Source organism: Hippichthys cyanospilos, chromosome 10, assembly GCF_059441005.1.
Source record: "Hippichthys cyanospilos isolate Australia breed blue-spotted pipefish chromosome 10, RoL_Hcya_1.0, whole genome shotgun sequence".
Lineage (NCBI taxonomy): Eukaryota > Metazoa > Chordata > Actinopteri > Syngnathiformes > Syngnathidae > Hippichthys > Hippichthys cyanospilos.
The window spans coordinates 23016952-23029928 of NC_142378.1; the positions used below are offsets into that span (position 1 = coordinate 23016952).

A 12977-nucleotide genomic window follows, 5' to 3' on the forward strand; every position below is an offset into this window, starting at 1 on the left:
TGTTGTTTCAGGGAGAAGTAGTAGTATTGAGTCAAGTTACACATATTATAGATTATATCAATTGGAAAATAACATGTAATTATTTTAGACTACTTTTGACATCTCTTTTGGTTGTACTTTTGCAATTTGAGCCTTCACAAAAAGTCTTTAATTTCCCAAATTTATGACAGTATCCAATCATTGTACAGTATGTGTGTCACATTCTGTGTCCCTAATGTCTTGTCCTGCCTGCAGTCTAGGGGGCGGAGCCACCAGCCGCACACCTGCAGCCCATTGTCATCAGTGGACTATTTAAGTGCGGCCGACGCACAAGGACGTTGCCAGATTATCGCTTTGTGCACATCCAATCTCTATGTCTGTTCTGAGTTCCTCGCTTCCTAGTATCTCTGTTTTACAGCATATGTGTTTTAGTTGCTACTTTGCCTTATTAAATTTTGTTAGCTGTTGAGTTTTATGACAATGTCCTGCTGGCTCCACCCTTGATCATGTTCAGTTACATGAACTTTTGTCATGACTCTTTGTTTTGTACTTTGAATCCCAATTTTGTTACTGAATTGTACTTTTGCCTTCTTGAGTTGTTACTTCACACATTGCGTGCACTTTTTGTTAATAAACCTTTTATATCTTTAAAACTGCCTTCAGTGTGTTCCTGGGTTCCCATCCTGTCCGTTCCGGAACATTTGTGACAATGTGTCTGTGTATGTATATATGAAGGGAGCATTAATTGGGTTTAGTTCTTGAGGATCATTGGTGGAACTCTGCACTGAGTGTTAGTCATACAACCTCCATTTGTGGTCTTTTGACACTAATTCAATTTAACATTGGGTTTAGTTGTCATGATTTTAAGAGAAGGTTGGTGCGACGTATTCCAAGCAATACAAATATCTGAGACAAATGTGGGACATCACCCTGTAGTCTTGCACGTGTTTTTTTTTTTTCTGGCAAATATATTTTGATACTATATGTAAGGTTCTTTCCAGGCCCACAACCATATCACCACATACAGGCATTTCTGGTCTCCCAGAAGCTTATTCCCACTATTCAACTATGGAATTGCAGACTATAGTCTTTACTTCAGTTATTGCTAGACGTCACCTTTTTAACTTTTCCTTCATGTCCTCGATGAATGACTGTCATGTCTTGTTTGAAAATGGATAAACACAGGTACTTGGCCAATAGGTAATTTGGCCAAGTTCTCCCACAAGTGGGGACCTTTTATGTACTTATTTACAGTGGGATAACCCCCCCAGCCCCAAACTGTTTTTTTTTAATTATTTTTTGAATGAGGTCAGAATCGATCCGTCCAACAGGTGAAGCCGTTTGCTGCCTGGCGCGCCATGTGTGCTTAGGGCGCCGTCAGTGGCTCTCACAAAAAAAAAAAAAGTGGCCGCTCAGGTGCCCCGTCCTTTTCTACACAATGAACAAATAAGCATGAGTAAATACACTTTTTGTTTAGAATATTTCATCTGGCCCAGCTGATACTTGCTTTAGTGGGGGGAAATGTCTGCACAAATGGCAGCCGCAGGCCCGCAGCCCAACTAAGACGCAGTCGATGTGTAAACAATTTACACAAATACATGGTTGGCTCCACCGCCGCGCATATCATATCAGGCAGAGGGGTACCGTTTTATAAAAATAAAAAGGCACAAGCTCTTGGGTGCGCAGGGCAGAAAACGGAGAAAAGAGGAGGAGGAAAGGAAAGCCTTTTTAAGAGATAAGCTATCTCAACAAAGCGCTGTGTTAATGATAAACATGGCTTTGTTTTCGTATTACACTTATATTACTGTTGTGTTTCAATTGCAATGTAATTGTAGAACCAGACATGGTGTTAACTTTAAGTGTAATTACAAACTGAACAAAAAAAAAAAGAAATGGTATGGGCGCAGACAGAAGTAGACCTGACGATAGATGAACCCCCCCAAACAAACAAACAAAAAAAAAAAGTCAAATTTCACTCTCACCGTCTGGTGGTGGACGGTTGGGCAAAAAAAACACCAATGGACTGACAATTACAATTTCAACTGGATTGAATGACAGCCTGACGATGACGGAAAGGGGGCAGGGCTCTGACGAATGCCCACCTCTGCTAAATTGTCTTTAGGTCTGATGTGAGTGTGAATGGTTTTTCTCTGTGTGCCCTGGCTGGCTGGCGCCTACTCCTCACAGACAACAGCGATAGGTACCAGCATACCTGTGACCCTTTTGAGCAGTGGTCCCCAACCTTTTGATGACCACGGCCCGGTCAACACCTACAATTTAGACTGCGGACCTGGGGGGGGGGGGGGGGGGGGGGTGTCATTAACCACATCACAAACGTATGGACGGGACTCTCTGATGCTGTTGTACTTTTTGTCCACTTTTTTTTTTTTTATCGCGCGAGGAGAGGAGAGTGAGCTTGCTGTGCACTTCACGGTAGATCCAGAAAGAAGCGCATTGCTGAGAACTTTCATTTTTCTGGGATGTGACAGAGCCAATATTTTCACAGACAGCACCTTTATTCTTTGCGGCAACACTCGCCTGCCAAAAAATAAAAGTTTCAATGTCGCAATCGAGTGGCTGAGACCGTGCTAAATATTGTGCTGACAATGCTGCGCTATCGTTAGCTTAGCACAGTAACTACGGTTCAGCAGCTGTTAAGTGACGCAAACGCTGCACATACCAGTTGTCCCAAGTTCTCGCTTCCGCCTTTCGACAAGCCAGGTGAGGGCTCTTGCTTGGCTGTTTCGTATTGAAAGCTCAGCTGGCCGTGTTGGACCACTCCCGGTCACCGCAAAGCAGCCGTCATGATTCATTCCTGCCCCCCTGCGTGAGTTGTTGAATGTTCCCGAAGTTGATTGGCTGTGGCGACTCGAAACGCGGGAAAAAGTAAATAACCAAAAAAAAATTAATGCGAAAGGCAAAATTTCACTTCTCGTGACCGCGTGCGGCCATTTGGTCGCTCCATTCGCGTCCATTGCGTCGCCCGACGTGAATTCGCCCCCAGTCACGCGAACTCCATTGACTACAATACAAAACGCTCCGCTTGTTCGCCTCGTTCGCGTTCGGTGCACGCGTACCATTAAACTAAATCATCTCCAAAACATTATTTCGTGTGCAGTCCACGCGGCCCAGTACCGGTTGATCCACGGACCGGTACCGGTTTGCGGACCTAGGGTTGGGGACCACTGCTTGTGAGGATAAGTGGGTCTAGAAAATGGATGGATGGACGGTTGTTTAAAAAAGTACCATACAAAAGTAAATAATAGAAATGAAATAATGCATACAATTAGAATGGCACAAATTTAAACTATATTACATTACCAAAATCAAAACTACTAAACTTAACTTGTATGATTCGGATTCTCAGGGGATTTGATTTCCAGGCACAAGGCTATAGAACATTAAACAGGTATTATTGCAACCTGAGGTTTAGTTTATACCACTATTCTTATAATTCTAGGAATGGTTGAGAATTAGTACACAACCAACTTGCAGACATCATTTGTTAGTTATTATTCATCATTCAAAATTATTCATGCTTTTGACAAGATAATACAGACAATTTTTAAACTGACAGTTCTAGAGTGGTATAAGTTAACCTTTTTCAAATCAGAACAAATCGGTTAACTGCATCAGCTGCTGCCATCAAACAAAAATATTAATGTACATATTAAGTAAAGAACAAAAAAATGGTAGCTCACACCATAAAAGTACACCTATCTGTGATTTAAAACACAAACAAAACAAAAAAAACCTCAAGTATAGAATTCAATCATGCAACTGATATACTAGATTGATGGGATTGGGTGTGTGTTTGGTCTTGCTGGGCGAATGTTCAAAAATTCCACTTGGTAGTGTTGAACTTTCAGTTGTGTTGAGGAGCTTTCAGCAGGATTGCTGAAAATAGGCTAAGCAGCTGCAGGTATTCATTTGCACCATCTGACAGGCATTTGTCCATCACCTGAAATAGACCAAACACAAGTAGCAGTTGATAATGCAAACAAATTAATTGACTTCTTATACTCTGGTATCTTGTGTCAGGGATGGGAAAGACAGACAGATATAATTTGCCAAGGTACAGAAAGAAGAGGTCACCAGTTACTTTGAGTGCAGGCAGTGGACGCACACTCATTAAAACCATAAGAAATATGGTGGCCCTATTTTCAGTTTAGCTGTGCACATTGGTGGAGTCTTCACTTTCACGCAATACGCACGCATGGTCACGCATGGTAGAATTGGGTCTAACAGGACATTTGCAGTGGGACAAAATGAGTTGAGTTCCAGCCATTCCTGGCATTACCCCCACATTTGCATGAAAAATCAGAATGTGCTAAGCATGAGAGGAGAATGAAGTTGCAAAAGTAAAAATATGGGCTTGGCAAATGGACTTTCACTTATATAACATTTTTTCTACCTTGGTTACTCAAAGCGCTTTACACTAACTAGTCATTTACCTACTGATAACGAAGCATCAGGGGCAATTGGGGATTCAGTGTCTTGCTCAAGGACACTTCGACATGGTCTTGCTGGTCGGGGGTTCGAACCCACAGCCGACCACTCTACCACCGAGCCTATGATAGACTTGCAAGTTTGAGTATGACATTAACACACATTCAGACAGTAAACTGCAACTATCTCCCCATGTGGATCATGTAGTTGGCTGTGTACTTGGCATTGGCTCATAACCGTACTGCCAATATAATCGCAATTTTGAAAGTCACGGTTACTTAAAAATGTCCAAATCTCTCAAAACCGGCACGTTTTTATCCATCCCGCGTCATCCGCCTTAAGGGGCAACTCAAGCGTGCCTCCTCTCATTGTGAATCATACATGAGTCCTCTTCGGCTGCAGCAGCCAATCACATTGTCCACTTCCTGGTTTGTCAGCTTCAGTATCATGTAACTGTGCAAAATTTTCGTGCATGTTTAGGCCCTCAAAAATGGAAAAGCGCTGCACAGTAAATAATAATAATAACTAGAGCTGCAAGCAGCTATAAAGGGCCCTCGCAGACCTGTGCACGTTGGGGTATGAACAGGTCGGGATATGAACAAGGACTATGAACGATGAAAAAGTAGTTGTAGATGACTTCAGTGCAGGACTCTTACCAAATATGTAAAATTTAGACAAGGTGGGACAATGTGGGTGGAGTTACTGCAGCTTTTATTGTTCCAATTTTGTGACTTTCAATGCCATTTAGGTCACACCCACTGTCGAAACATTGTACTGATTTGTGGGGGGCATAAGGCATGGCCACTGGCTTTTCAGAAAACATTTAAGGGATATCACTTCAAGGGGCTCAGCAGAGTACATAAAAACGTTAAGGATTTGCTATATTTTTTGCTGCCACTAGGTGGCGCTCGTACTATAATTAAAAAATAGGCTTGTAGGTGTATTTCACATTGGACTCCCATCCCATATACGAAGTTTTAAAAATACCAGATCGTCTAGGTCCAATTACAGCAACTTTTACCGTTTTGGCGAGACATCGGATTTTGAGTTGGCATAAAGGCCACGCCCTTCAATGAAAAGTCATAAAAGTTGAGAACCTTAATGTTCCAATGTGTCATAGCTTTTCTGATCATTTTTGAGTTCATTTAGTCAAAAAGGCATTTCACAGTACATAAAAGTATAAAAAATGAGATTTTTGTCCGCCACTGGATGGCGCTGTAAATGATTTGAAAGTTTATCACATAGCTGTATTATTGCATGACTTTTAAAGGCCCAGGAAAGTTTCAGATGGTTTGAAGCTGTCATAGCTGAGTTATTAAGATTTTTGTCACTCTTGGCGAAGGAAGTATTAAACATAAGTTGAAGCTCCGCCCCATCTTTTATGTCAAGAGATCTTCACGATATTTGGCCTATGTGTGCCCCTCAGTTGGATAATGATTCATGGCAAAGTTGAAGATAATGGGGTGAATCGTTTAAGAGAAAAAGGCACTAGTTTGAGACCAGCTAATGTCTAAGAATGGGACAAAACTGCATATTAAAAAAATTCATAATTTTTCTGTACATCCTAGCACATCACTTCTATTGACTTTTTTGTAGGTCTTACAGTCCTTCATTTGCCTACAAAGTTTCAGCGGTAGCTGCTCGGGCCCTAATAATCCGGAGAAAAACAAGAGGGCTCTCGCAGCGGTAGCTGCTCGGGCCCTAATAATCTGGACAGGAACAATAGGGACTTTGCAGCGGTCGCTGCTCGGGTCCTAGGCCCTCATAATAATAATCTGGGGATGAAAAATAGGGACCTCGCAGCGGTCGCTGCTCGGGCCCTAAGAATCTGGAGAGGAACAATAGGGAATTCGCAGCGGTTGCTGCTCGGGCCCTAATAAAAAATATGGAAAGGATTTATATTCCTTTGAGTGCCGCTTGTTATGCCCATATTAACTAATAAATTATCTCCAGCATCGTTTCCATATAAATGATCTTCTTACCTCTCTCTTTAACATCACGAGCAATCTTGGGTCTTTGCACTATAAATACGGTTTTAGAACCACTAAGAATCGAACAAACTTTCCCGTTCCGCCATTTTGAAACAAGTGAGGCCGACCAATAGCAGACCACCATCTTCGTGAGGAGACGCCGACCCATAGCAGAATTGTAGTGACGCGTTGCCGGGATGGCAACTGAAAATAAGTGTAATTACCTAAAAACGCCTGCAGATGGAGACGAAACAACACAAATACAGCCAAGCCCCTAGGGTCCTGAGAATTGCAAATCCGGGAAAATGTCATAAAGAGGGGATGAAACAACTCAGTATTCCACGTCGCAACATGAAAATAACGTAAGTCAGGGAGGTTGTAACATGGGGGTACATTGTACCTTTGTTAAAATCAATGGTCTCAAGTTGTACGCTTATGTCCTGTCACATGATCGCATATGCTGCTTTGACTTACCTTTTTCTGGCTCTCTGAAAGAAAAGCCATTACATACAATATAATTTTAGCATCTTTGTAGGGTGTACCTTGCAAATACTTTTTGTTCCAAGACACTGTCATTGGTGCACATTCCGGGGATCTTTCTCCTGGATGGCATCCTGTCAAATTATTACCTTGATGTATATAGGTTATGTGAGATTAATTGAGAATGTTTTGGAATAGACTACAATGTTTTTATTGGCAATGTACCCAAATAGTCTGCCTTAATCATGAAATTCTTAAGACAGACATAGCTTGCCTTTACAAAATGTCTTATAAGTAGTTAAATGATGTGGCATTGGAATATGCACTTTTACAATATTTCAATCAAAATAGTGTGAAGGGAATCATATATTAGGTTGTTATCATTATGAGCTTAGTTCATTGTTACCCATTTATGCAATCCTAGTTCATCTTGACCCTGTCCTTAGATAGAACTGTTGACGCACGAAAGTGTGAGCCGGGACCTTGGCCCAGCTGCCGGTGGCGCCCGGCTGGCTCTTTTGTTGTGTCTTGTAATCTGCTATGCTTCTATTCAATAAAAGCCGGGGGGAACGGCTGGGCGAGTGGAAAACTAGCGTTGGAAGACCCACGAGTTACATTTGCCCAAGCTTTTTTCCCTATGCCGGCATAGAAAAGTCAATCTTGGCTGGTCTGAGTTACTCTTTTTGCTGTTTAAGCAGCTAGGCTTGTCCTAGTCTTCTTTTCTGAGATTTCTCTGACAAATAGCCACATAGGGAGTGCAAATTTGATGCTCGTCTGTTTTGTCTGTTTTCATTTTGATTGGCAGAGGAGGACCATATTCCTGTTTCTAAAAAGTGTAGTAGGTTGCATGAGCTACCCAAGTTGTCATCTACTCCTGCCCTCTGGTCGATGGTCACGCGGGAGCCAATCACGTGTCTTACAGTAGTGCCCGTCTCGCTTATGAAACCCACACACGCTGTTAGGTAGATGCAAAGGAAGAGCAGCAAAGCGCAGTGCTGTACCAGAGCATTGTAAATCTCTTACCTAGATTTCTTTTGTACTAAATAGGATTTCTAAGTGCAAACTCTGATTGTTACCATGTATGGTCAGCTCCAGGCTTCACTTTAATTAAGACTTCCAGGCACCGCTAATATAACCACAGCGCTCCGTGAGACAAAGGGATGGGAAGGGATAACAGGAGTTACTGTATAATGTTTAATAATTTAAGTCTTAAATGTGTAATGCAGTAATGTTTGTCTTAAATATATGTGTGTGTGAGACTGCTGTTTTTCACTTATCGCGTGTGTGTGTGTGTGTGTGTGTGTGTGTGTGTGTGTGGGGGGGGGTGTAATCCAGTCAACCGCGAAAAATGAGGGATTTCTGTACATCTCATCACGTTTATCATTATAAAGCTGTATCAGGTATCCTACCGCCATTTTTTCAGTGATGGCAGACTTGTGCTCGTCACTGAAGTCATGTTCAATGATATATTCATGAAGTTGACTCAGGATCTGTGTAGCAGTGTAGCCTTCATCCACCATGCTCTGACAACATAAAAAAAAAAAAACATGAAACGATGTGATGTGAGGTCTTGTGCGATTTTAGCGGTGCTCTTGTTTGCCTGCGTCTTAGACGCATAAACTTTGACAGGGATGCATACTTTCAAGTAACGTGCATCCATTGGACACATCAAAATATGATGGATTTTGAGTACAGAAAAAGACATTCAGCGAGCAATGATAGATTTTGAGCACAGTAAAAGATTTAGCTCGCTTAATATATGTCATTGCTGGCTCATATCCCTCCCGCTTGCTCAATCGCTGGCTCTGATTTGTCCCCTCTTCACGCTCATCGTTGGCACACTGTATGAACGTGCCACAAAGTCAGCCAATCAAAGCTATCAAAAGTACAGTCGTTGACTGGTCTCCAATTCGATTGCTTATTTTGTTTACCTTGGAGAAAGGAAAACACATTCGCATCACGCAGAAGTGTGGGAGGAAGTCGACCTATATCACAACATTAAAGTACAAAAACTAACAAGGTACTTTTATCCAGAGACAGTAATAATCATAACTAGAAAAGGTAACATTTGTATTCGCATTTGTCCAACGGGCTCAACTAAGTTATTGAAATGGCAAACTTGACCAAAATTGAAGAGTCATGAAGTTTGAGTTTCATAATGTTCGCTTTGTCTCAATATTCTCCTGGCTAATTTTCAGTGAATTTGCTGAAAGCAGCATAGCAGAGAACATGAAAGTGGATAAACTATCTCTTTTGTCCGGCACCAGGTGTCGCTATTGGTACTGTTAAATTGCTCAAACAGGAGTAGCAGAGTGCGAAACCTGAAATATTAAGGTTCTTTACACTGGTGGCATAGGAAATATGATTCAAGTATTTTGAAGCCCCGCCCCCATCATATAAATTAGCCGATCTTAATGAAATTTTGCCCAATGGTGCCACTCTGTCAGGTAATGGAGCACCTCAAATGTGAAGTTGATCGGGTATAGGGTTTTGGTACCGAAAAATGTACAAAATCGGGCCAAATGCGACATTCAACAATTGATAACTCTGGTTCTGTACATCCTAACACATGGCGCTCTATGATGTTTTTGTAGGTCTTGAGGTCTTACATATACATAAACAATTTCGTAGCTCTAGGTCAAACGGGTCAGAACTGACTCTCGTTTTATGATCACCTGGGCTCAATTACAGTAAGTTTAGATGACTTGAGCAAACTCAGATTTTGGGGTTGCATACAGACCACCCACTTTATCACAAAGTCATAAAATTTGGATACCTTTAATCTCTGAGTCTGGATGCTATTCGGACAAATCTTCAGTACATTTATTCTGACAAGCTTAGCACAACACAAAGTTTAAAAATTGACTTTTTTGTCTGTGACTAGGTGGCGATATCATTAAGTTGATATTCAACCATGCAGATATTTTAAAGCTATGATGAGTAAATTATCTGTAAAGTTTCAGATTTTTTAAAGCTTGCACATTGGAGTTATTAGAGTTTTTGTTGCTCATGGCGAACGAAATTTGAGTTCAAACATGTATTTTGAAGCCTCACCCCCATCATATATGTTGGCCGATCTTCACGAAATTTTGCCTAAGTGGTGCCCTATGTCAGATAATGGGGCACGCCAAATCTGAATTTGAACGGGTCAAGGGTTTCGGTACCGAAAAATGTATAAACTCGGGCCAAATGCTATATTCAATAATTGATAACTCTGGTTTTGTACATCCTAACATATGGCGTTCTATAATGTTTTTGTAGGTCTTGAGGTCCTACATATGCATTAAAAAATCTCGTAGTTCTAGGTCAAACGGGTCAGAAGGGGCTGCCGTTTGAAGGATCATCTGGGCTAAATTATAGCAAGTTTTGCTGATTTGGGCAAACTCCGACTTTGAGGTGGCCACCACTCTAATCACAAAGTCGTAAAATTTGAAAACCCATTTTATCTAAGTCTCGATGCTATTCGTACACATTTTCAGTCCATTTACTCTTTTGGGCTTTGCACAATACATGAAAGTTTAAAAAAATGACATTTTTGTCTGTAACTAGGTGGCGCTGTTAATAATTTTAAAATTTATCATGCAGATATTTTAAGGACATAACTAGTAAATTTTGTGTAAAATGTCAGATTTTTTTGAAGCTTGCACATTGGAGTTAAGGGTTTTGTTCCTCATGGCGAAGGAAATTTGACACACATAATTTAAAGCCCCGCCGCCATCATATATGTACGTTGGCCGATCGTCAGGAAATTGCACCCAAATGTAGCCCTAAGCGTGAATATGGAGCACATCAAATTTAAAGTTGATCGGCTTAATTGTTTAGGAGCTATTAAGAAGAATTTGCTACCTGCAAACATCCAAAAATGGTCCAAAAAGGCACATAAAAAAATTCATATCTCTGGTTCTGTACATCCTAGCATATGGCGCTCTATAACTTTTTTGTAGGTCTTCAGGTGCTATATATGCCTAAAAAAAATTCAAAGCCCAAGGTGAAACTGGCCGTGACCCCGGAGAAGTGTTCGACTCTAGGTGGCCTAAAAATCAATTTTTTAGATTTTATGTATGAAAACACCAAAATACCTAATTTTACAGCAGGCCCGATGAGTGTGCAAATTTTGGTGACTTTTTGTGCATGTTTAGGCCCTCACATTTGCGAATTACTCTGGAGAATAATAATAATAATAATAATAATAATAACTAGAGCTGCACGCAGCTATAAGGGGCCCTCGCAGACATGTGCACGTTGAAGGATGAACAGTTTGAGGTATGAACAAATTTGGGTATGAATGTATTCGTGCTGGAATCGCAAACTTGGTAATATATTTTCTGCCACGAGGTGATTGTAGCACTACGATGGAATATATCTCTGTTGATGTCCGTAGGAATTGACTTTCAATCAACATGTGAAGTCGTGAGAAGATGCGATCATCTGGGACAAACTACATTAGCTTTTACTGTTATGATAAATGGTCGTAATGAGCACTGTTGAATAGGTCACGGCCATTATCAAAACATCGTAATATTTGGTAGAAGAAATTAAGCGTGTCTGAAGGCCTGTCTGAAAAAATTTCATATTACTTTGACAGGCTCAAAAAGGTACATAAAAGTAAATATGTAATTGTTTGCTGCCACCAGGCGGCGCCCACAGTACGAGAAAAAAAGTGTGTTTAACAATGTATTACCATGAAATGACATTTATAGCAGATAATCTTATTTGAATTATATTAAGTTTTATCGGTCTGGTCAGACATTGGACTTTGAGGCAACTTTGAGGTGTAAAGGCTACGCCCAAATTAGAAGATTCATAAAATTTCAGATTCATATTTTTCCCTATGTCTAAATATTCTCCTAAATAATTTTCAGTGAATTTACTGAAACCAGCATAGCACAGATTATGAAAGTGTATTTTTTTCTGCCACCAGGTGGCGCCCACACTACGAGGAAAAGAAGTGTGTTTAGCATTGTACTCCCATGAAATAAAATTTAGAGAAGATCATGTTGGTCCAATTACATTAAGTTTTACCGGTCTGACCAGGCTTCGGACTTTGAGGCGGTGTAAAGGCCACGCTGAAATTTGAAGAGTCATGAAACTTGAGATTCATAATGTTCGCTATGTCTTCAATATTCTCCTAATTTTCAGAGAATTTACTGAAACCGGCATAGCAGAGAACATGAAAGGGTAAAAAATAACTTTTTTGTCTGCCACCAGGTGTCGCTATTGGTAATTTGGAAATGTGTCATGTAGAAGATTTGGACCATGAGTCTAAATGCTACTGTCAATTTTAAGATATTTTAAAGCTTGTTCAGCTGAGTTAGAAAGGTTTTTGTCACTCTGGGCGAAGGAAACATTGACCTCATGATTTGAAAGCACACCTCCATCATTTATTTCATGGGACAGTGACTATTTTTGGACCAGTTGTGCCTCTAAGTCTGATAAAGTTCTAGGCCAAATTGAAAGTTGATGCGTCAACAGTTTAATAGAGGGTGGCAGCAATGGAAGACTTACAAAAGGCCATTAATGCATCAAATATGCAAATTCAATTTCATGAAAATTTTGTCTGTAACTAGGTGGCGCTACATTTTATTTGAAAAATAACCATTCAGATATTTTAAGGTCGTCAATAGTATTTTCTGTAAAGTTTCAGATTTTTTTAAAGCTTGAACATTGTAGTTATTAGGGTTTTTGTTGGTCATGCCGAATGTAATTTAAGTTTGAAACACGTATTTTGAAGACCCACCCCCATCATATATGTTAGCCAATCTTCACGAAATTTTGCCCAGGTGTGCCCCTATGTGAGATAATGAGGCACGCCAAATGTGAAGTTGATCGGGTCAAGGGTTTCGGTACCGAAAAATGTAGAAAATCGGGCCAAATGCTACATTCAATAACTGATAACTCTGGTTTTGTACATCCTAACATATGGCGCTCTATAATGTTTTTGTAGGTCTTGAGGTCCAACATATGTATAAAAAATTTTGCAGTTCTGCCGTTTGAAGGATCATCTGGGCTATATTACAGCAAGTTTTGCTGATTTGGGCAAACTCCGACTTTGAGGTGGCAAACAGACCACCCCCTTTATCACAAAGTTGTATAATTTAA

The 12977-nt window shown here is 40.6% G+C and overlaps 1 protein-coding gene across 9 annotated transcripts in view; it reads right to left on the bottom strand.

The window, feature by feature from the left end:
- Positions 1–3468: 3468 nt before the first annotated feature.
- rfc4 (replication factor C (activator 1) 4) overlaps positions 3469–12977 on the bottom strand; it is a 75740-nt gene continuing 66231 nt past the window's right edge. For 7 of the 9 annotated variants that reach the window (XM_088426638.1, XM_088426634.1, XM_088426632.1 and 4 more), the window contains 2 exons: positions 8288–8401; positions 3469–3940 (listed from right to left, as the gene is read on the bottom strand). In XM_088426638.1, coding sequence (XP_088282764.1) covers positions 3845–3940; positions 8288–8401 — 210 coding nt within the window. In that variant the 3' untranslated portion in view covers positions 3469–3844. The remainder of the gene's footprint in view (positions 3941–8287; positions 8402–12977) is intronic. The other 2 variants (XM_088426640.1, XM_088426639.1) reach the window with 1 other exon arrangement.